This window comes from Myotis daubentonii, chromosome 16 (genome assembly GCF_963259705.1).
Source record: "Myotis daubentonii chromosome 16, mMyoDau2.1, whole genome shotgun sequence".
Lineage (NCBI taxonomy): Eukaryota > Metazoa > Chordata > Mammalia > Chiroptera > Vespertilionidae > Myotis > Myotis daubentonii.
In genome coordinates, this window is record NC_081855.1 from 14021380 (window position 1) to 14044465 (window position 23086).

Here is a 23086-nt window from a genome sequence, read left to right on the forward strand (position 1 = left end):
AGTGGTTAAAGAGCCATGGTATTGCAGAACCCTGGGTTCAGGATGGTGACCACAGCTGAGCTCTTCACTTTAAATGGGTCCCCTACTGATCAGACCCAAGGGGAGAAACTCTTTTGAAAAGTATTTTCACATCATCACGCTTTCAGAAAAGCATTAGTGACCAACCTGAGAAGCCCAATTCTGCGCACTCCCTTGCCTAGCGCACTCATGATCCCTCTCTATTAGACGAAGAACAATTCATATCTGCAGGAGCAAACAGCTGGAAGAGTATCCCGACCCTCCGCTGATGAGGGTGGGGGAGGATCGAGCATAGGGTGGCTCCCTCTCTGCTTGTACGAACCTTAAAGGCGTGCTCCAAATCAGGTGCGTCATCAAAGGCTTGAATAAAGATAGTCCCCAGTCTTCGGTCAAGATCTTCTACTCTCTGGTTAAATTTAGAGACATCATTTTCAAATTCCTAAAGAGACATCACGAAGACATAGAAAATCATGATATTGCAAAAGCCAGTCCCACTATGCTCTCTACTACTAATCTTTGCACTTGAATCATTAGACCAAGAATTTATTTTCATTTCCCAAAATTCACCTTGGCATGACTTAGTTTTCATCCATGTAGACACACAGTTACCCCAGGTCTGCTGCACTTTTTTTCCCCTAGGCCAGTGGTTGGCAAACTGCGGCTCGCGAGCCACATGCGGCTCTTTGGCCCTTTGACTGTGGCTCTTTCTAAGCCTTAGGAGCACCCTAATTAAGTTAATAACAATGTACTTACCTATATAGTTTAAGTTTAAAAAATTTGACTCTCAAAAGAAATTTCAATCGTACTGTTGATATTTGGCTCTGTTGACTAATGAGTTTGCCAACCACTGCCCTAGGCAAACTGGTAGAGTGAGTCAAATTGTGAGGTTGGCACCCGTTCATTCTATCTCTGTGCCTCCTCTTCCACCATCGGAAGTCTCTTCTCTATCACCCACAGTGCCAGCTCATGCCACCCCAAAAGCCACCTCAACAGCAACAGCCCTAGCAATGGGGCTACCATCATACCTCCTACTTTTCTTCCTCTCCCAAATCTAAATCCTGTTTAATCAGTGTAACCAAACCAATCCTGCCATTAGGAGGGAAGTAAGCTAATACACACTATTTCTTTTAACTACATTTTAATTCATTAAGACAACTAGCCATTATTTCTAAGGTTGCCAAATTTAGCAAATAAAAATATAGGTTATGCATTTAAATTTAAACTTTGGATAAACAATGAATTTATTTTTAGTATGTGTCCCAATTATTATATTTTATCTGGCAACCCAAAGACTGTAGCAATTTTCAGAGAAGTTTTGTTAACTGAAATCCCTAATTGGTGGAATTATTATTTGTTATTATTGCTTTGCAATAGTAATTCATATTCTTATAAAAAGACAAAGTAAGTAGAAAATCAGTATAGTTCTACTTCCCAAACCAACTATAGTAACATAATGGTATGTTTCCCTGTGCATAGAATTCTGTTTTATCATTTGTTTTGTTTATTTGTTTTGTCTTAGAAAATACATGGTTGTCTTCAGAAGTTCCTATAGGTACAATTCATAAAAGAGTTAAAATAATAGTAATGATTGCTTTGTAGTACACCATTTCCCCCCATTCTTCCTTAGAAAGCAACATCTCTCCAGGTTTGCTAAGATCTCCCTAGGCAACTGAAGGCACTCAGAGCAGATTATCTACTCTAATTTCTTCCTCCTTTTCACTCACTCACTCTAAGATTCCTTCTCCAGCAACCAGCCATTCCCTTCTCAGGGAACTCCATTCCCTATTTCTGCCTGGCCCCCTTTCTTCTTTTTGTCTCTTGTGGATTTGCACTTAAGATCTCAGCTCTCCTGGGCCAGGGGTAGGGCGTGGGCTCTGTGGTCCAATCATGAAAATGCACGTCTGGCCGTCCTCTCATCCCTGAGTACTCCCTTGCAAACCAGAGTCTGATCAGAAAAGCAAAGCTCTGCCCCCACTCCCAACCCTACCCAAGACACTAACAGAATTCTGCCTGGATGCGCCCAGTCTGCTCGCTGCTCAAAGCCATCCCATATACATCTCAGCATCTCTGAAACCCTAGACACCATCAGTCTGGAGCAGTCAGCAGTTGAAAAAGGTCCTCCCTGATCCTTCTCTTGACACGAAGAATAATGAGGAGAAGGTTTCCCTTCATACAACCCCTGGGATTATAAAGCCAAAGGAAACAGAGAAAATGCAAGTAAAATACCAGGCCCTACAGGCTGGAGGCAGCTGAGAAAGAGACAAAAGTTGCAAGTTGGCCTTCCAAGCCCTACCATGCCTTGGAGGTCCAGGCAGTCGTGGCAGGACTCTGAGAAGACTCTGCACATCTCCTGAAATTCGTGGTCCATTTGCTGGGCCTGCTGACTCAGGGCGTTGCCTCTGATGCCACTGAACTCGAGCTTCTGCAGGCTGTGAAAGTCCAATGTCGTCTTCAGAAGGTCCTACAGGGACGATTCACAAGAGGTAAAATAATAATGATGATGATGACAACAGTGGGTAATGCTCACATTCGGATGGAAAGAGCAAGGTCATATGGGGGTGGTGGGTTGCTTAGGAAAATGTGAAACCTGAATCGTGTTGTAACCATATTATTAGATTGGGTTCATATACATAACTTGGTTAAACTTGATAACGAAGCAGAGAGAAAGTACAGATAAATAAAACTCACACACACAAAAAAGGTCAATTTTACGCTTTAGCTTTTCTGTGTTTTCTAATAAATAATAAATTATAATAATATTTACATGATTGTTATAATTTTTTAAAAATCAATTTAAAAAATCAATTTCAAATGGGCCACGTCATCTGGTTCTGGAATGAAGGTATCTTAGGGGATATTGACTGGAAAGCAAGTCCCTCAAATAGTTCCGAGGACAAGCCCAGAGGAGACACCAATGGGCTCCGTAACCACTGCCAAGGAAATCAATGGCGATGCCCTGGCCCAGCATATGCAACACGGTGCACATGTAGCGCTGGGCAACAGGGACAACTACTTGACACCTCTGTGTTGGGTTTCTTCAACTGTAACAGACAACACTAGTGGGAGGTAACTCAGCCAATGCAGGCTCAGGACGATGCCAGTACACACACAGTAAGTGTGTGTCACTGTCACTGTTGTTCACATGGCAGTGCCCCGGCTGTGCTCAGAATTGAGTGGCAGGTGGACAACACAACCCAGAGCCTTGGGGAGGAGCCCCCCTGGGCCCATGGAAGCCTCTGCTGGGACAGGAGCCTCCAGAACACAACCAACATGACAGACTGTGGTATTGACCTCATGACACTGGCCTGAAATCACAAAACCTTCAAACCAAGATGTTTTCCCATCACCGCCTCCTGCCTGCATGCGTATCTGTCCAACAGGAAAGGGGGAGATAACAAGTACCTTTGTGTGATTTTGGCAAACATTTGGTGTGGATCCCTGGCAGGGGGTCTCCTACCCTGAGGAAGCTTGAGAGACAAGAAGAGGGAGCACTACGTCATGATGTTGAAAACCCGGCAGGTCCTGGTTCCACTCTAGGAAATTCCCACGGCCAATGGCCACTGCTCCGGGCTGACCCATCAGACTGGAAGGAGGCGGCCCAGCTCCTTTCTCTCGCCGGGACACCAAGTCCAGCAGCAGTAACAGGCATTGGGAAGTGGTGAGCAGTCTGACTTTCTCCACGTTGCCAGCATCTAGCAACCTTTTCTTGCTCACCTGTGCTCAGGCACGGCTGTCAGCAAGCAGCCGAAGTGGGAGAGGAGAGAAGAGGAAAGAACCAAGCACAGAAAGAAAGGCCTGCCCCTGAAGCAGGGGTCTTGCCAGCAAAGATGGGGCAGGGGGGCAGCCTTCATTCTATAACACCTTCAACTTCATGCACTGGGAGGAAAACAGAAATGAATGGGACTTAAATGAAATGGACTTGAATGTTAATTACATGTCAGTGCTATAGGAGAAGCATATTTGTGCTGTGTAATGTCACTTGGGTACCCATTTTTCACAATTCTGTGGATGTCAATTCCAATATTTAGGAAATATCCTCTAACCATTCTAAAAGACTGATGCATCGTGATATGTTTGATTGCATCAGAAAACTAGATTATAATTTTGTTACACTATTTTATTTCTCCAGAATACTTGAAGTATGATCTTGGATGGTCATGAAGGTATTTCATGACAGACATTAGATAAATATTTATTTAATCATTCTGTTTTCTAGAAAAACTCTGATCACCAAAAACAATGGACATTTACATTGCTTAATTTAAAAAACACATGATAGGCAACATATTTATTTGGAATTCAGTTCAAAGTCTCAGACCTATTCTTACTTCCCTATTAAAAGAGCCCCCAATTTTCACTCTACCATTCCCCCCAATCTCTCTCCCCTCACCCTTCATAAACTTTCTTCAGAGTTTTCGTCACCCTTTGGAATTATAATATGCTACTTGGCATTATTATATTATATTATTTTTTTTATTTTGTGCATCTTTCTCAGTGAGTTGTAAATGCCCAGAGGTACCCGTTATCTTCAGATGTTGAGAAATATTTGTTAAATGAATGAATATATGACTTTTGACCTTTGACTTACCTACAGCCCCTCCAGGAGAAGGAGAATCTAAGAAATATGAACGCAGAAGCAATTGAGAAAATTAGACAAGAAAGGAGAGTTACAAAGCAAGGCTGACCGGTGTCTTTAAATGCTCGCAGGGCCTTGATCAAGTGCGATGCAGAACCTGATGGTCCTGCTCTAGGGGCAGATGGAAGGCAAATGAGCATAAAGAGCAGATTTGTCCTCAACTAGCAAGTTGAACTTCTAAAATGTCTTATATTTTCCCTACAGAAAATGGCAATTTCATGTGGTTTCTCTCCATAAAACAAAACCATCTAATGCTTAGAAAAGTCCAACTCTAGAATGGGCTGCTAAGAGAGGGATTGAGCTTTCCATCTTGTTGGATTTTAGACATTTGGTGTCAGAGGATGAGAGGAGGTTCCTGATCTGGCAGGAATTGTCTTGCAGTCATAGAAACATATTTATCACACTGACTGTGACTATATCTTTGATTCATAAAATATTTTAATGTAGCTCTTTTCACCATTTATTTAAAGGTCCCACCAGATAGATAAAAGGCAAGTTAAACAAATAAGAGGTTTAAATGATAATTTCTAACTACCCATTCTTTCATCGCAGTAGTAAACACATGAAGTTCGTTATGTCATATTCAGGCTGAAAGGGTCAAGTTCAGGGGGAGACAATGCAGCACCAGGGGGAAAGCCCAGGACAGGGTCCAAAATGCTGGGTTCACATAGCCCTGGCCTGTCATTTAGTAGCCATGTAGCTACTAAAGCAAGACACGACTTTTCTAAGCCTCACTCCCTAACCTACATAAGCGTTCCCCAATACCTAATTGGCCGTGGGGTTCTGGAGTCACGTGGACCGTGCCCTGGTAGGACTTGAATGAAGGGTAGCCACTGTAATTAGTTTTGGTCACCCTGATATCGTAGCTCAGGTTGCTGGATAAGGGACGTGTAATGGCTGGTGCACAGGTGCTCTCTCCAGGTAGCACACAGGGCCTGGACCAGGCTGCTGGCTGGGCCGACTGGATCCTATTCTCGGGAAACCTGTGCACTTTGATGGAAGGTGGGAGAGGCCTCCAGTGGCTCTGGCCCTGAGGGGGAGAGCCGCACTGGGGATAATGGCAGGCCTCACAGACACAAGCCCGTCCTTGAAGGAAAGGTCACCCCACCTATCTTAAAAGAAATGTCTTCAGAATTCATTAAGGAGGAGCACAAAGCAGACATTCACAGATGAAAGTCTCAAAAGGTCATTGGGGAAGAGGCTGTTTTCTCTACCTGACGACAGCGGCCGCCCTTATGCAGCGAGTGGTCTCCTAGTGACCGCATGCTCGGAGGGCTGAAAGGGAAGCCTGCCCAATTAGGCCTGCGAGGAGGCAGAGGGACCGGGTGCAGGAGGAGCAGGGAGGCGTGTATTAGGGCCGCTTACCACCTCTCCCTGCTAATCACCTGGCATGAAGCCCCAGCAGGAAGTCACTCTGCCTCCAGTAAATCGCAGCTTTGCAGACATGGCAGAATGAGAGAGATGAGGGCTCTCTCCAGCTCTTACTTCCGGCGCTGTGTGGAGGGGAGAGGCTGCAGGCAGAAGCACAGGGCTCTGCAGCACCGACAGTCTTATGGCACAAACATGGGCTCAGTTTGGGGAGGTGCATGAGGGGGTGTGGATATGGTGTGTTTGGGGGCTAGGTGTGTGTTGTGTGTATTGTGTGTGTGCATGTTGCATGTGTATATGCAGTGTATGTAAGTTGTATGATGTCAATGTGTATTATATGTGTGGTATTTGTGTGGAATGTGACTGTGCAGTGTCTGTACTGTGTGTGTGCCTGTGCTATGTGTCTACTATGTGTGTACATGTGCTGTGTGTGCAGTGTATGTATGTGCAGTGCATGTGTTGCATGTGCAGTGTGTGTACTGTACATGTACACAGTGTGCATGCATTTGGTGTGTGTTGTGTGAGCTGGGGCACCCAGCGGGAAGACAGGGTGAGGGCAGGAGTTAAGAGGCAGCTGAAAGACTCTCTTCCCCCCCGATTTTTGGCTGTTTGTTTAAATTAGAAAGATTTTATGTACTTTTGGGGTTTCCTTAGTAAATCGTAAAGTCCAATACGCCCCTCCCCTGGAATGTGAATTACAGTTTTACCCAAATGACTTATTTAGAAGAACGGCCTGACAATCATGTGGTAAACACAGAGTGTGCAAAGACAGAGGAGAGTGGATATGGCAGAATAAAGCCACAGAACCACTGTGGAACCTCAAAGTGGGGGAATGGAGGGAAGCAGAGTTCCAGGACCCCCTGGGAGATATCCACATTGGATAAAAGGGCAATTCTTGGAAACATATGCCCGAGTACGAATCCTAGCAGAACCTCTCTGAGCGTGTGGCGATGGGCAATGCCTCACTGCGCTCCCCAGGTTATTGGAGGGGTCCTGATACCTTGATCTTATGATTGTGAGGGTGCAGGCTCTGGCATGAGATAGGCTCTCAAAACATTTCTACTCTCCCTTTCCCTGCTCAGGGCTTAGCTCTCTGAGAGGTCAGCTCGGTCGTGGTGGTGAGGAGGAGGATGGTGGTATCCAGAGAATGCAATTATACTCCACATGCTGCAGGCTGCTGACAACGGCTCAGCAATACACACACACACACACACACACACACACACACACACCAGCTCAGCCCACCTTCATTTTAACAGGCACGCAGAGGGGAAGAGTCGATCTGCACAATGAAACTTTCTTGTGCAAAAAAAGCAAGACAAATCAGAGGGGGAAATGTGAGAGAACGATGGAGATTAAAACCAGTCCTTCACAGCATAACTCTGGATGTGAGCACGCAGATGTCATTTTATTAACTTAGCTTAGTGTATTTATTAATTGCAGCTACCCACGTCTCAGTGGCCAATACTGTATTAGAACAGCAAGATGAATACGGCTCGGTTCATGCTAATTCTTTCTGGAGAGCAGCAGATTAATCCCGTTTCAAACAGGCATCGATCACAGAGGTACACAGAATGTTAACTAAAGGGCTACATGAAATCTGCTTGGAGATGATCGATAGCCTGCGTCCCGCTGCACTGAGCTGAGTAGGAGGAGGTTGGGGAGCCAGAGGCCAAGGGGCTGGGGCTGAGCAAATGACTCAAAGATGAAATAGAAAGAGGAGAGGAAATACTACGACGGGGAAGGAGCAGCCACAGGAAATCATGGAAATTCAGGGTGAACAAGGAGCTAAAGGAAACACAAAAAGTGAGGGCTTGGAAAACGGAGAAGGGAGATAAGTGGAAAGGGAAGGGAGGGGAAAAAGAAAGGATAAAAGGAAAGCCGTAAAGAAAAGAAATAGTAGACTTTGCCGTAAGAGCAAAGAAGTAAACCAGAGCAAAGGACGGAAGAGCTGGGACTGGAGGGAGCAGGAAGACTGAGCATGGAGACATTTGGGTCATCCTCTGCTTACAGGGGGCAACTGCCGTTCACCCACCTGCATCTGCGCCCTTGATCCAGAAAGGACAAGCAGCCGAGAGCCAGCCATGTGAGGGCAGTGGCTCCTGGAGACTGTGGCCCTGGCTTGTGCCTTTACTGGACAGAACAGTCGTCTGTGTGCAGAGGCACGGCGCTGGCATGCGTGCATCTGCCTGAGGCCCCAGCCCCACGCCATTCCCAGCTGTGCTCAGCCTCACCCCCAGGGCTGCGGCAGGGCCGGAGGTGTGCCAGGCGGTGAGGCAGTAACTCCACCTGGTCAGCCAGGCCTGGGCAGGTGGGAACTGGAGGTCTGTCACCTCAGCTAAACAACAGCAAAGGGACAGATATGGACGGTGAGAGGAACACTGTGGGGGAGGGGGGGGGCTGTGCATCAAAAGCTGTGATAGGAATGTTGCAGAAAAAGGAGGCATTTAGGATAAAGCCGGATATCAGTAACTTATACTCTCCATGGTCCCAATGAAGGATTTCAGGTGGGCCTTTCATAAGATCTAGCTTCTGGCTTTCTTGCTTAGACATTTTCTCTGTCTCTAGGCTCTTCCTTCTCTTTCTCCCTCCCAGCCCCCGCCACCCCCCCCTCCACCCCCACCCCCCACCCCACCCCCGGCCCCGTAAATTCCTAGTCCAGTTTCAAACCTTATTTCCTTTTCTTCTTACTACTTCCTCAGGCCCTGCTGCATTAGGGGTTCCTCTTTCTTGCTTCCTTGGATATCCTCCATGAATCTACCTTCTCCTGTGCTACGGCTACTGATCTGAGGGCTTCTTACGGGCGAAACTGTATTTCAGTCATAATCGCATCCCTAGGGCCTGGCTCAATGCCTAGAGAACGGCAGTGTTGAATCAATGTTTTGGAAGTGAAATGAACAGATTCAATTTCATACTCTTATCCTCATAATCCCACAGTTTGTGCCACTCATCACAGCCTCTTCCCAACATATCCCCCCTCACCATCCCAAATCCCTGATAATCATAGCTGGAAACAGGACTTTCATTCTTTCTCAGTCTTTTTGTTTTTTTTGGCCGTTGTTCCTAATCTTGAACTTGACCTTGGGTTTCTTCAATTTTAGAATAAGCATGTATTTCATTTTATTATGTCCACTGTCTTTTCCTCAAAGTTCAATTAGCAAATATAAGAGCTGTAAAGTGTTAAAAGCCCTGTTAACCATATTAAATTCTGGGGATAAAAACTATCAAAAGGAAAAGCTTCATGTCTCCTCACCCTGGGCCTTAAACTAATATTCACATTAACTTTTAAAGAATTGGGGAAAGACACAGTTTTGGGCAAAAGTCACATTTCTTTTACACTGGGACTCACTAGTCATGCAGTTTCTGGAGCCACCCTGGGGGTGAAAGAGTGAAGGGCAAGTTCAAAGTAGTAGCTTTGTGGGAGTGGCCAGCTGCATCCAGTTCGGCTCACCTGCCTTTTGCACATCGAACTTTTTAGCCAGAGTTTATTTGAAACAAAGTTTAAAGATTCTGGGCAATGCGAAAATCAAATGAATGAGCTGACTGAGTCCCTGGGCCTTCTTCCTAAAAGAGTCTATGATTAGACCTGCCTAAACTCCTAATACAACCACTGCTACCTGGTGATCGATCCAAATGACCAATCCAAATATGTATTGAGTCTTATTGTGGGTTCCTCCAACCAGAGGAAGGCTGGCCACCGTGCTGTGTTGGTCATTTTCCTATGCGCTTTCTGGATCCCTGCAGGGAGCCGGGAGCCGGAGGTGGGGGAGGTGGGTGGGCACACTCACCTGCACCATGAGCAGGCGTCTCAGGAAGCCATCCAATCGCACAAACACCAAAGAAGACTGGAAATCCCACGCCCGGACTTCCTGGCTCTCCTTGAAGTAAGTGTGGAGATCCTCCCTTCTGTCCTGAAACACCTGCTTGAAGAAGTTCAAGGTGTCCACGACCACTTGCAGTTTTCTCTGACTTTCTTCCACCTCGCTTTTCAGGAGGTCTTCTGGGCTGAGATAATCGGAGGCCTGGAACGCAAGCATTCGTGTCACGAAGCCTGGTTGCAAGTGCGGGACATCCCACAACTCTGCCAACTCCAACTCTGAACTGAACAATAGCCCAAGTATTTTTTAGAAGCACACTATAGGAAACATGTGACTCCGCCCTCAGTCCCACAGGTGGATTGGGACCTGGGTTCAAGCCAAAGAGTCAGCAATTGGCTTAGGTATGGGCAAGTGACCAATCAGAGACAAGGGAACACCATGAGTCTTTCGTGGGGCCAGCTGGGGTTGGGCAGGTATTATTTCCCACCTGTTCTTTTGTGACTTTTCCTGACTTTCTATGGTGAGATAATTTGAGTGCAAGAATTCTCTGAACCATCATTATTTCCCTGTCTCTAATAGACTTGAACTTGGAAGGCTGTGAGGCTGAAGCTGTTGGACAGCGGTCTTCACCACAGGGGTGGTGGGGTTGGGGGAGGCGGGCGGGGCAGAAATAACTGGGTCCTGATGACACCACTATGACCTTGTGGTAAGCCAGGGCTGAAGCCAGACTTACCTTGGACTTTCAAGGTACATGAGCCAATAAATTACCTTTTTTGGTGGGCTTTCTTCACACTTTCAACCAAAAGAGTCCTGGCTGACAAACATGGAGTGACGGAAAAGTGCTGGTCTAGGGATCAAGCAATCTGTCTTTGGCCGGTGACCTTTGGTGACTTAGTTAGTTCTTGGAGCTTTAGCCCACATCTTTAAATAATAATAATAATAATAATAATAATAATAATAATAATAATAATAATTTAATGAGGCTCTGCCTGCCTATCTCACAGAGTTCATCTGAAAATGACCAGGATCATAAAGGTCACAGCAATTTGGAGCTTGCAATGTGCCTCACAGATGTTAGTTATTATTAGCTCCTCTTTAAATCTATTCATTGTTTCCTCAGGGTCACAGCCCCTTAGAGGGAAATGAAGCCAATTTTGGGGGAAGATCACCCACACGTCCTTAAGGCTTCCCGTTCTAATCACTGACACACTCCTCGGGGCTTATGCTGGCCTGGTTGATGCTACACGGGTCCCTAGAAAGGTAAAGCACACAGTTTGTGATCTTAAAAGCTGCTTCTCTGTGGCTCACAGACACCGAGTTCTTAGCATGTGCAGGGCATGCTGTAAGCCATGCATGCTCACATCAGAGCCTCATAGTCATCCGCTACCCTTTGAGATGGTCCTCTTGTTACCACTGCACAAAGAGGAAAGTGAGAGACAGAGCAGACCATCAACTTGGCCAGGTACACACCGCTAACAAGTGGTGACACAGGGTTTGGCACGGAGATGTCTGGCACCAGAGATGGCATTCCTAACTGTTGGGCTTCACTGCTGACTTAATATCAGTCTGGTCCCAGCCTGGTGTGGCTCAGTGGATAGAGCATTGGCCTGAGGACTGAAGGATCCCCAGTTTGATTCTGGTCAAGGGCACATGTCTGGGTTGCGGGTTCTATCCCCAGTAGGGGTCGTGCAGGAAGCAGCTGATCAATGATTCTCTCTCATCATTGATGTTTCTATCTCTCTCTCTCCCTCTCCTTTCCTCTCTGAAATCAATAAAAATATATTTTAAAAATTAAAGTGAAATAAATACCAGTCTGTGCGCACAGATCATTAGGAGGCTGAAGTTCACCACCCCTGCCCTTCAGCAGACCCCGGGCTTTGGGCAGAGGGAAAGGAAGACCGGGTTGTAGCACTACTGAAAATGTCGGTGTTGCTGGCTTGTGATTAGTAAAATAACTCGAGTGGGAGAACCCTGTGGGTCATAATTGTTTCCCTGCCCTGAAAAATGCCCATTGACTCTTCTCTGTGACTCCATGCCACCCAGCCGCAGGGAGAGTCCGTGGGGACCCTGGGGGGACCAACCTGCTGGATGAGAAGGTTGCAGATCTCCTGGAGCAGCACCGTGAGCCGCCCCGGGGAGCAGTAGGACTTGCACGTGGCCCAAATCAGACAGACCACGTGGAGCAGGGGCCGCAGCTGCGGCTTCACCTCTGGGAACTCCACGGCCTCGAGGGCTTCCAGGCGGCGGCGGAGCGGCACCAGGTGCGTGTGGATGTCCTTCGCCTCCATCAGAGCTGGAAGGAACGAGAGAGTCACCCTCCCTGCCTGGGGCTCAGAGCCACCAAGTGGGAGCCCTGGTGCCTGGGAAGAGAAGGATCTGAACTTCCTACACCAGGAGAGTCGAGAGAAGGCTGATGAGAACTCCCCATTAGTCTATATTGCTCTTGTTCTTTCCCCTCCATGATACTGTTGCCTCCCGTTTTCCAAGGTTCTCCATTGTCCAATCAATTCCACTTCAGACAATCTTGTTCCCACACATTTTCCTACATTCTTTTGTCCTCCTTCTTTATTTGCCACTCTTGTCCAATTCATACCCACCAATTCAGAAATATTTCCTCTCCTCTCCTCTCTTCAGTCCATCAGTGAGCCAATGCAAACCCCTGATCTAATAGCAATAATACACATCAAATGCCTCTAAAATATTTTTATTTTTCAGAGATCCCACCAAAATTTCTGACCAAGTCTCCACCTAACTCCTCTAACCAAAAGCTCTTTCCTTCCATCATCCGAATTGAGTTATATATTTCAAGGACTTTTATTTTTATAGCAGTGTTTACTATAACTGCATTTTTTCTAATTTCCTTTCTTTGTCATTATATACTCTACTACAAATAACTTTTTGAAGCTGACATGGGGAACCTAATCTTTTATAACAAAGACTAATGTGAACGATCATAGTCTCTGAATCTATTAATGTGAAAAATATATTTGGAGCTCAAAATAACCAACTCATAAATATAACTTTACTGCATGTTCTTTGATTTCAGAGTGCAAATTACAATCATTTGCATATCTCCCTTATGATATTTCTCATGTCTGCATATGACACTCAAATGTTTTCTGAGTTGACTCCCATTTTAACCAAAATAAATCATATGAAATGAAAACTTCAAATCACTAACATATATGGAAAATTGCTATCACCAAGAACAGTTACCCTTAACACATTTTATATATGCCTGTCCATATACCTCCCACAATAATTGTTCATACCAACAGTGGTACACAAGCCCTGTTTGGGGGACACCTGTATCATTTGTATTGAACTTAAATTGGAACAACAATTGATTCCTCTGGGACACAAATCTCTCAGTGAAGCAATCAGCTGAAGCGGTACCTGTTCCCAGGCAGCTCTATGTGCTGCAGGGCAGACTCCGGCATAACATTTTAGGGCGCAGAGGGACCTCAAAGACTAGCTACTTTTGCCAGTTCTTCTCTGCTACAGGGCACATGTCAGAAACTCCACCACTGGAACTTTCCCTCCTGGGGCTGAGCGGTTTCCAAACCCCACATCATGAGGATAAAGTGGGATGAGGGTTCCACACTGCGCTATGGACATAGGACACGCCCCTCTTTAACAGAGCAAATACGCCTTAATTAGTTCTATGTTTTGGACTTAAAAAGAAAATTGTCTTTAGAGAAAGAGTGCTGGTAGAGAAAAAGATGTTTGAAAGTCACTGCTTGGATTCAGCGTAAATCACGTGAAATTGCAAATACCTTTCAAAGCACATTCTGACCTACAAGACTGAAGAGGTAGGAGGAGGTCTGGGAAGAGAAAGGAAAGAAGCAAAGTGCCCAGAAAAAATTTACCTGCTTCTAATTATAGACTTTGCTGGCTCTGCAATTTTGACAAGAGCCAATCCTGCCTGGTGCTCAGACCGCCAGGAAATTGCAGTCCCTCTGACAGTAGGAATGGAAAAAGCAGAATGGAGCCAGCAGTGGAACAAAGACTTTTCTCAGGGGGCCAGGGCGAAGGGGCCTGAACCCCAGAGGTGAGAGATAACAACATGCATTGCACAGTGTGGCACAGTCAGCAGAACCGTTCCATCTCTACCCGCTCACGGCAGCCCGAGACAGTGGGCGGGAAGTGTGTGCACGATATCACGGCACGCACTAAAGCCCAGGGGCGTTAGGTGTCGTTCCCCAGGTCACAGAGTGGTGGAAATGCAAACAGCACAGGTCGCTGCTGTCCTGCTTCTAGATTTGGCATTGTCACACTAGGTTGTGTCAGGTTGAGGGTCGTAAGGACTTGAAGCTGCTGAAATCAGAGAGAGAAGATAGTTCGGCACTAAATAAAACATTCAAGGTAAACGCTTTTAGGAAAATACTTGCTGCGCCTCACCTGCTGCGACATCTCTGCACATGGCTTGGAAGGCTGGGAAGTAGCTGCTCTGAAGCTTGTCCAGGAGCCCCGCCATGCCCCTCACCTTTATCGTTCTTAGTTGATCATAAATGTATTCCAGGTCCTCAGACCTGCAACGCCACGGAGGAGAACAGTCCAGGTGAGCAAGGGGAAACTCAGTCCCACTGTGACCACCCACCCCCAGACAGACAGAGAGCAGAGCTGCTCAGGGCGCTCCCCCAGAGGCTGGCTCCTGCCCAAGCAGCCAGGGCATCTGTTCCCAGGACAGCGAGGGCAAACGCCTGAGCAGGGAACATGGTTCAAAGGGGCAGCTCCGAGAGGCAACAGCAAGGGAACCTGCTGTGAACATCTGGTGGCTCCAGAGCTTAGCAGCTGGAGGTCATCAGCTCTTGCAGCGAGGTTTGGGGGGAAGTGGGGAGAGATCTGTCAGAGTGAGGCTGCTGGAGAAGGGCCTGAGGCAGGTCAGCAGAATGGTCAGTAATCTTTTCTCCCAACAGAAACCAGGCGAGAGCATGGGACATCTCAGCATGGTGGCACCAACAGGGCACCATACCTGGTCATGTGATATGGACACTCCCCACTCAATAGGACAGGGACATCTGCTTCAAACATCTGTCTCCTTTTGAGTAAAAGATTAATCAGCACAATGATGAATAGGAACAAGGAAATGGAGAGGTAGAGCGGGAATCGGCAGGAGCAATAATTAGGTCTTTCGGGGACTCTGGAGCTGGCACACAGTGGACGATGGGCTTTCTAGGCCTGCTAACGATTGGCTGGGACCTGCGAGAGGCTATTCTGCAGCCAACTGTCAAAACTCCTCTTTTTCTTCAGATTCTTACAAAAAGTGTGTGTATATAGCCTTGATTACCCAAGGAGAAAGGAGTACACAAGTAAAAATACACATAAAAGAGAGTTAATTTTACATGTGGTTGAAAAACCTTTGAAGAAATGTCAGAAGGTATGCTGACTGCAGCTCACAAAAGAAGGGGCAACTACTGAACCCTAAGGAAAGGGTACATCTCCCAGAGCAGAGAAAACCTGTATGACCCAAACGACACTGAGCTGTCTGCTCTAGGGGAGATGAGAAACACAGGGAGGTGGGACCAGATTCCATGGCTGGCTCCCCCAGGTCATCATCCTCTGTAAGACGTATACCTATTTGCCAAGGTTTGAGCATGTGCCTACCTGCTCTTCCAGAACTCCAACTCCACCCAGGGGGTGGGGTTTTCTCCTTGGAAGAGGGGCTGGGAAGACTCCTTGTTGAGGACCGCCTGCACCTGGCGACTCCACTGGATCACTGCAGACTCAATGGCATAGATGACAGACTTATCCATGGAATCCAAGCTGTGAAAGGCACAATAAATCTCCTGAAACATCGGAAATAACAAGGCGAGGTGGCCCACAAACAAAATGCCAAATTTTTTAAAAACAGGTGGGGAATTCCATCTAGTCCAGGCATTCCTATCGCTTGTTGGACAATAGATTGATGGGTACTCAATTAGGAGCACACATCCTCTCCCCAGACAAAACACTTATTTATGCATGCATGCATACACAATTATGCAAGACAGGGCTCACCAGCACTCCGAAGGCTAGTTTAAGAATTTTAAATTCTGTCAATACAGAAATACACTGGACAGCCCTGGCCGGGTGGCTCAATTGGTTGAAGCGTCATCCCATACACAGAAATACATTGGACAGAAAACATTCGTATGACCACCCAACCCTTGCTTGAATCCCACTAATGTCAGCAGCCTCCCGACTTGACAAGCAGTGCATTCCTCAGTGATCAGTCCTCCCTGGGAGAAAGTGGGTCTCTACACTGAACACATCTACCTCCCTGTGATGTCCTCATTTTAGTCTTAGTTCTGACTTCTGCATCAAGAGGAAATAGGTTACTTCCTCCTCCACAAGGCAAACCATCAGTCATCTGAACACCAAAATTAACTTCACTTTGTCCTCACTTTCCCAGCAAAGAATGGGACTCCCAAGCATTCTGCTTCATATATCTTTTTTAGTAATCAAACCAGGAGTACTTTAGAAGGCATTAAAAATAAAAAATATATATTTTGGTTTGCCTTCTCACTAAGTCTTAAATGAAAACTGTTCATGCCAAGAACTCAAAACCCAAGTGACAAAGAAAGGGAGTATATCATTCACATTTTCATCCCAGAAAACCACCTTCACTTAATTTAATCAAATTCATATTTGCTGAGCATTGATAGTCACAAGTGATTACAGCAGGTATTAAAGGGGGAAGATACTCATCTTCCTGAAATATGACCCATCCTTTTGGGAAATTATCAAGTTTGAACAAAGGGAGATAAACTCAGTAATGATTTTATACACATACAGTGAATGTTATGTTCGAATATAAAAGGAACAGGAAAATGGTAATTTGTATTTTTATTATGAAAATGGAATATTTTTATTAAACCACAATAAGTTTTCAGGTTAACTGGGAAATTGCTTCAAATTGTATATGTAGCAAATTACTTCCAATAGCAAAAACTCATTATAAAGTACATTGCCATCTCTTGCATTACTTATTCTTCAGATCAAACCATAGGTCCTAAATACACAACAATGACAGTAATACATTGGGAAACTCTGGCATTAGGGCCATCTGAGCTCATGCAGGAAGGTGCCTGTTGCCACAAACACATTAGTCTCAGGCACCTGTAGCCAGTTGGCATTTGGGGATTTGCCCATCTTCTTTGATGGAGGTCATCCAACTTGGAAGTTGCCCACTTCAGCTCTCATTATAAACCCCCCTCCTGCCCCCAATCCTCCTGAAAGGCACATGTCTAGTAATCATGGGTATCAGCTTGCATTTTGATTCCTGGCCAATCCTCAATCTCAGGTCTCTCTTATGTGGTCGTAGTAGCTACCATCATTAAGCACTATTCTGTGCTTTGTGCTGTCCTAAGAGCTTTAGAGCCGCCATCTCACAAGAACTCTGAGTATGAGGCAGGTGCTGAGGTCATCTCCAGTCTACAAGTGGGAAAACTGAGGCTGGGAGAGATTGAATGATTGCTTCCAAGTGGTCTGGCCCATAGGTGGCAGAGCCTGTTTTAAAAACTAGGATCCAGAGCTTTGCGCTAAGTTCCATGTAACCTTGCCTCATAGCCATTGCCATTTTATGTCAGGCACTCAGAGAAATGACAGACATGGTGGATTCTGTCATGGTTGTCCATCCATTCATCCATGTTGCTGTGTTGAACCAACAAAATATTTTAATATTAGAATCCAAAACGTCAAAAAGATGACTTTCTTACTACTACCAACAATGGCTTAAAATGAAATTGTCATGGGTATTTTTATTTTAGTGAACCAGCAAATGAAATTCTCATCTGTGTTTGAGGAATTCCCTCCACCTTGTTAGGAGCCACCCTTCTCTCTCCCTCCCCACTCCCCCCCCCCACCAAAAAAAATAACACACAAAACAAAAAAACACCAACAAATCCTGGGTAGGATATAACAAAATATAGCATTTAGATACACAGCCTGGCTTGAAAGAAGAAGGAAAATCCCCATGGGACAGAAGCAAAGAAAGCTTGCAGCTGGCATGGTACACGGAATAAATGAAAATGGCAGCTATAACTCCTTAAAGGGGACGAGGCTGGGGTTCTGATGCCATCCAGGCACAGGAGGCCTGGACTCCACACTCTAACAAAGCCAGATTTGTTTCTTTTGGAAAACATCCCCAAGACCTGAGGAAAGTCTCTGGCTGCTGGGGGAGGAGGGTCTGAGTTAGTTCTATGATGTCATGTGCTGGGTGAATGCTGGGAAGTGCGTGGCTCTCTCCCAGGCCGGACCTGGGCCCTTGCCAATGATGAGACACTGTCCCCATAAGCAAAATACTGACATCTCTGTGGCTGCTCTCAGCCCTGGAATGATTCTGGATGGAAAAGGGCCATGGTGCTGCGATAGCTTTAAAAGACTTCAGGCTGAGGGACTGGGGCAAGGGCGGTAATCAGCACAAAACGCACAGTCTGAGGATGTTGACAAACAGCAGAATAAGGAGCTGTGCGGAGTCGGGAACAGAAAAGTCATAAAGAAATCATTCAGATAATCCAGTATCTCCCGTATCTGAGGCCCATGTGCCCAGGCTGATGGCACTTACACGGTCTCACCCTCAGAATCCACAAACTCCATGTTTTCTGAGCCTACGGGAAGAGGCAGCAAAGTTTTCCCCCTCACTTGCTCAAGGAGAACCATGAGGTCACACTGGAGGCTGTGGGCGTGTCTCTGGATGTCTTGACATACCACAGGGGGCCAGTCCAGGTGGTTCTTCCCATTGACCAAGATGGGGATCATGACCTGAAACAGAGGCACAAGGAAAAAAAGGCAGGCCTTCTACTTCTGAGGCCTTAGAGAAAGACTATTCTGAGAAAGGCCTAAAAAACTATACTCCCCTTTTGCAAGCCACTGTGCTGTAAGGCCTAATATTAAGAACTAACATTAGGTACTGCCTTGACACCTGATACAATCAGGAGAGCCTCGAACAGCATATATCCCAAGTTTCCTTTCCTATTAGCCCTACATAAGGTCCACCAGTCTAACAGTCCTCCTTACCAAGAGGACCAGGGCTTCAGGTAGTGGGCTTCAGGTCTCTGCCGGCCAGCGGAATTATTCAAACAAGCCAACTGCATCCTCCCACCAGAACCACTGGGAACCACACACTCTTGATAGCACAAAGCTTGCCTCCCACAGCCCCTGGTTGCCGGAAGCCAATTCCAGCATGACAGCAGGGCTGAATATGGGAATGGCTGATGGCATTTCCCCAAACCTGAATAGGATACCTTAAATTGATTGTTTGCTGCCAGACAGCTCAGGGCATCCTAATCTACATGTTATTGCCTCCTCCTGGCCAAACACCTGAACAGCCATAGGCTAATCTCCCCATTCTGACAATGGACTCTGTAAAGGAAACCCTGACCCTTTGAAGTGTATATCTCTGCCTCACCTCAGGACAAATTGTGTTAATAAAAAGCATGGGGTCCTGAGAGGAGGAGAACTTAGATCTTAGTTTCCTTTAAAACTAGGCTCCTCTGACTCCCAAATGCCTTTCAAAATTATATTTAATCTCTGGACTCCTGTTTAATCTACGCACAGCCTTCTCCAGATTCCAGAACCCTTCTTAATGCTGGAACAAGAACCCCGGCACCTGGTAGTTCGCTCTGTTCCCAAGGGCAACCCCCATGTGGCCCTGTGTGGCAGGTGTCCTCCTGTGAGCTGTGAGTGTAGGTGACTAATAAACTGCTGTCAGTCTCATTTGACCTGTCCCATCACCCTAGGGCAGGTGTCCCCACCTAATCAACAGGGTGAATAAGAGGTGATTAAAACAGTCACAAAGGCCAGAGGCAAAGCATAGGACAAATGCAGCTGAAGATGACCATCTGTCTCCGGTGGGTGAGGAGGCATCTTAAAAAGTACCAGTAAAGCAAAATTGAGCATTCCGAAGCTGTCTGGAGGGTGAACATTAGTTAATTTTTGACACCCCAAAATAGTTCCTCTTCTTTTGGTTCCCATCTGCAGACCCAGAGGTGAAGACTGTAAGTAAATCTGAATCAATGAGAGTCAGGCCGAGTCTCCTATCTGAACTTTGGAGGAAGAGAGCGTTCTCTTTCCTACGAGTGGCCATCAGGCTACCACGTGGAGCCTGTGGACAGGGTCAATCTGGAGAAGAGGGAGTTTACAGAAGGAGAAAGGCCAAGGCCTGTGACATCATTTGAGCTCCTGCTCTTGAACTTTTGGAACTAGTTTAAATGGAGTTTTCTATCACTAGCAACTTAAAAAGTTGTCACTAATACATCTCCCTAGGAAACTCTGTCAGTCAAACGCTCACTCTAATGGAAAGGGAAAGCTATAAAGAAAAACAGAAAATCCAGGAATGTGACTAGGAACTGTTAAGTACATAATGAAGAGGAAGCATGGACTTATGATTGGTTGGGTTCTCTGTGACCAACAAGTCTGCGTGGCCATAAAACAGAACACATGGATCTAACATGTGGAATCCAAGAGGGTGATCTTTGCCTGGTCTGTCTGAAAGTAGTCATTGAGCTGAGACATTATAGTCACAGGTGAACAGAGAGCTCCGAGGCATAAAATATCACAAATTGAGCTCTTCTCACATTCATGTTGAGAAAGGACTCTTTGGACCTAGGGGAGAAAGGATAAATAAGAGAGGGGAGAGAATATAAACAAGAATTTTTCTAAGATCTCAAAGGCAGGTACTATATATCTTATTTGCCCTTTATATACACACAATCCCTCCTTGGATCTGGCATATAGGATGTTCATAGAAAAACTGATTGTATGTCTGTCTCAAGAGAAAGTGGTAGATGGGTTTGGGTTGGACTTTGGAGGGCTTTGAGTGATAGGAAGATAATGAATGTATTCTTGTTGTGTCTTTCTATGAAATTAAAAGCAACTCATTCACTTATTCAATGAATATTTATGGAGCATCTACTATGTGTTAGTACTGTTTTAGGTGCTAGGAAGATATACCGGTGAACAAAACATGAAAAGATTACTGACCTCACAAAGTTTATATTCTAGTGGAGAAGGAGTCACAGTAAGGTCTGCATGGGGGTGGGGGTGGGAAAGCAGGTGAGGAGGATCAGGGATGTGGGATGGAGGGGCTGCAATTGCAAATGGAGAGATTGGTTCAGGCATCATTGAGAAGGTAACATCTGAACCAAAGGCTGTGTATATACTTGGGGCAAGTATATTGTGGTTGGAAGGAACAATGCATAAGCCCTAAGGTGGGAGTATGCCTGGAAGGATCAAGGAGCAGTAGAAGCTGGAACAAGGTAAGAAGGGTAGGGGGGAGTAAAGGGGGGTCAAGTTACATGCAGCCCGGCCTGTAGAATTTTGATTTTTACTCTCAGAGAAATGGAAATCATTGAAGGGTTTTGAACAAAGGGGTGATATGATTGAAAGGGCGAGGGCTATGCCCTCCATCTTGCCCCGTACTCTCCATGTTGGGGCAGCCGCCATGTGCTCAGGAAAGTACCTTTTCCCGGAAGCCCAGGCCTCTGCTGGCCACGCCCGGGGTTTCTTTAAACTAACCAATGACAATCAAGGGACGTGCACGCCATAGAGATGACCACATCCTGTGTAACAAGACCCGACTTGCGCCTGGCCAATCGGCAGGGCCCACAGTCAGCTCCCCTCCCCTCACTCCACCCCCTATTAAAACCCTGTTTTTCCCATGGCGGCCTCACTCTGCTTCCAGTCGCTGCGTCGGCCAGGAGGGGGAGTCGAGCTAGCTCAAATAAAGGACCCTCTGCTTTTGCATCAGACTGGCTGGCTCCCTGGTGTGGTCTTTTGGGGATCTTGAAATCTGGGCATAACAATGATCTTTTTTCAGTAGGATCACTCCAGCTGCTGTGTTGAACCTAGACTCTAGGGGGCTAAAGTGAAAAAAGAGATCAGGAAGTTATTCCTATAATACAGAAGACAGTGGCTTGGCATAGGGGGGAGTGGAGGAATTAGTAAGAAGTGCTCTGATTCTAAACACATTTTGAAAGCTCAACCTATGTGATTTCTTAATGAATTTGTAGTGAGACTGGGAAAGGGGGAGAACAGCAGTGAGGATGACTCCAAAGCTTGGGACTTGAGCAACAAGAGGAATGTGGGGAAGAATAAGGTGGTGTAAGTTCTCAGGAAAAGTTTGGGAATGTGTGCTTGGACACATTCAAATTTTATATATCTACCGGAGTTCTCACTGGAGACACTGAGTAGCAGCTGGATATGGTAGTTGAGAGTTAAGAGGAGCAGAAAAGGCTGGAGGTAACAAGTTTGGAGGTGGCAGACACAGATGGTTTGTAAAACTCTAAAATTAAATGAGTACCCCAAAGGAATTGAGAAGAAAAGAGGCCCAAGGAATGAGCCCTAGGGATCTTCAATTTTCAAGAGTTGAAAGGAGAGGGGGTTATCTTCAGTGGAAACTGAGAAGGAATGGCCATGGCGACAGGAGGAAACCAGAGGACAAGGGTCCTGGAAGCAAGTGAAGAAAGTTCTTCCATCAAGAGAAGGTCATCATGAGCTGGGCCAAATCCTGCTCACAGGTCAAGCAGGAAAGGGACCGGTAGATGCCCATTTAATCTAATCTAGTGGAGGTCACTGGTGATCTTGATAAGCTCTTTACTTTCTCTCCTTATTAGTATGAGGGTAAAAGCCTGATAAATGAGTATGATATAAAACAGGAAAAGAATGAGACACAACAAGAATACTCATATTCTAGACCAGGGGTGGGCAAACTTTTTGACTCGAGGGCCACAATGGGTTCTTAAACTGGACCGGAGAGCCGGAACAAAAGCATGGATGGAGTGTTTGTGTGAACTAATATAAATTCAAAGTAAACATCATTACATAGAAGGGTACGGTCTTTTTTTTCAATAGTTTTATTCATTTCAAACGGGCCGGATCCGGCCCGCAGGCCGTAGTTTGCCCACGGCTGTTCTAGACATTTTGCTATGTAGGGGGTCATAGAAATGGGACGGTAGGTAGTGGGAGGGATGAGGATTTTGTTTGTTGAGAATTATCTAGTGGAAAGGGAAAAATAAGAATACAGGAGACAGGAGAATTGTTGGTGCTACCTCCTCAAGATGAGAGTGGATGGGGTTCAGAGCAAAAGTGGCAGTTTTAGTTTTAAGGTTGGCAAAGGCTGGCAGCAGACAGTCCATCTGCAGCAACGGAAGGCATGGCAGGGTATATGAATACAGATATTGGCATATGAGGTGGATATGAGTTTGTGGAAATTTTTATTTTACTGTTTTCCATATTTTTAAACCAAGAAAGAAGCAAGAGCATC

General features: G+C 46.0%; 1 protein-coding gene across 1 annotated transcript in view; it reads right to left on the minus strand.

Annotated features, from left to right (window-relative positions):
- DNAH9 (dynein axonemal heavy chain 9) overlaps positions 1-23086 on the minus strand; it is a 343788-nt gene that overhangs the window by 314930 nt on the left and 5772 nt on the right. Inside the window, exons 2-8 of the mRNA XM_059668596.1 lie at positions 18389-18585; positions 15448-15606; positions 14242-14372; positions 11922-12133; positions 9811-10044; positions 2312-2479; positions 341-457 (exon numbers count right to left, since the gene is read on the minus strand). Coding sequence (XP_059524579.1) covers positions 341-457; positions 2312-2479; positions 9811-10044; positions 11922-12133; positions 14242-14372; positions 15448-15606; positions 18389-18585 — 1218 coding nt within the window. The remainder of the gene's footprint in view (positions 1-340; positions 458-2311; positions 2480-9810; positions 10045-11921; positions 12134-14241; positions 14373-15447; positions 15607-18388; positions 18586-23086) is intronic.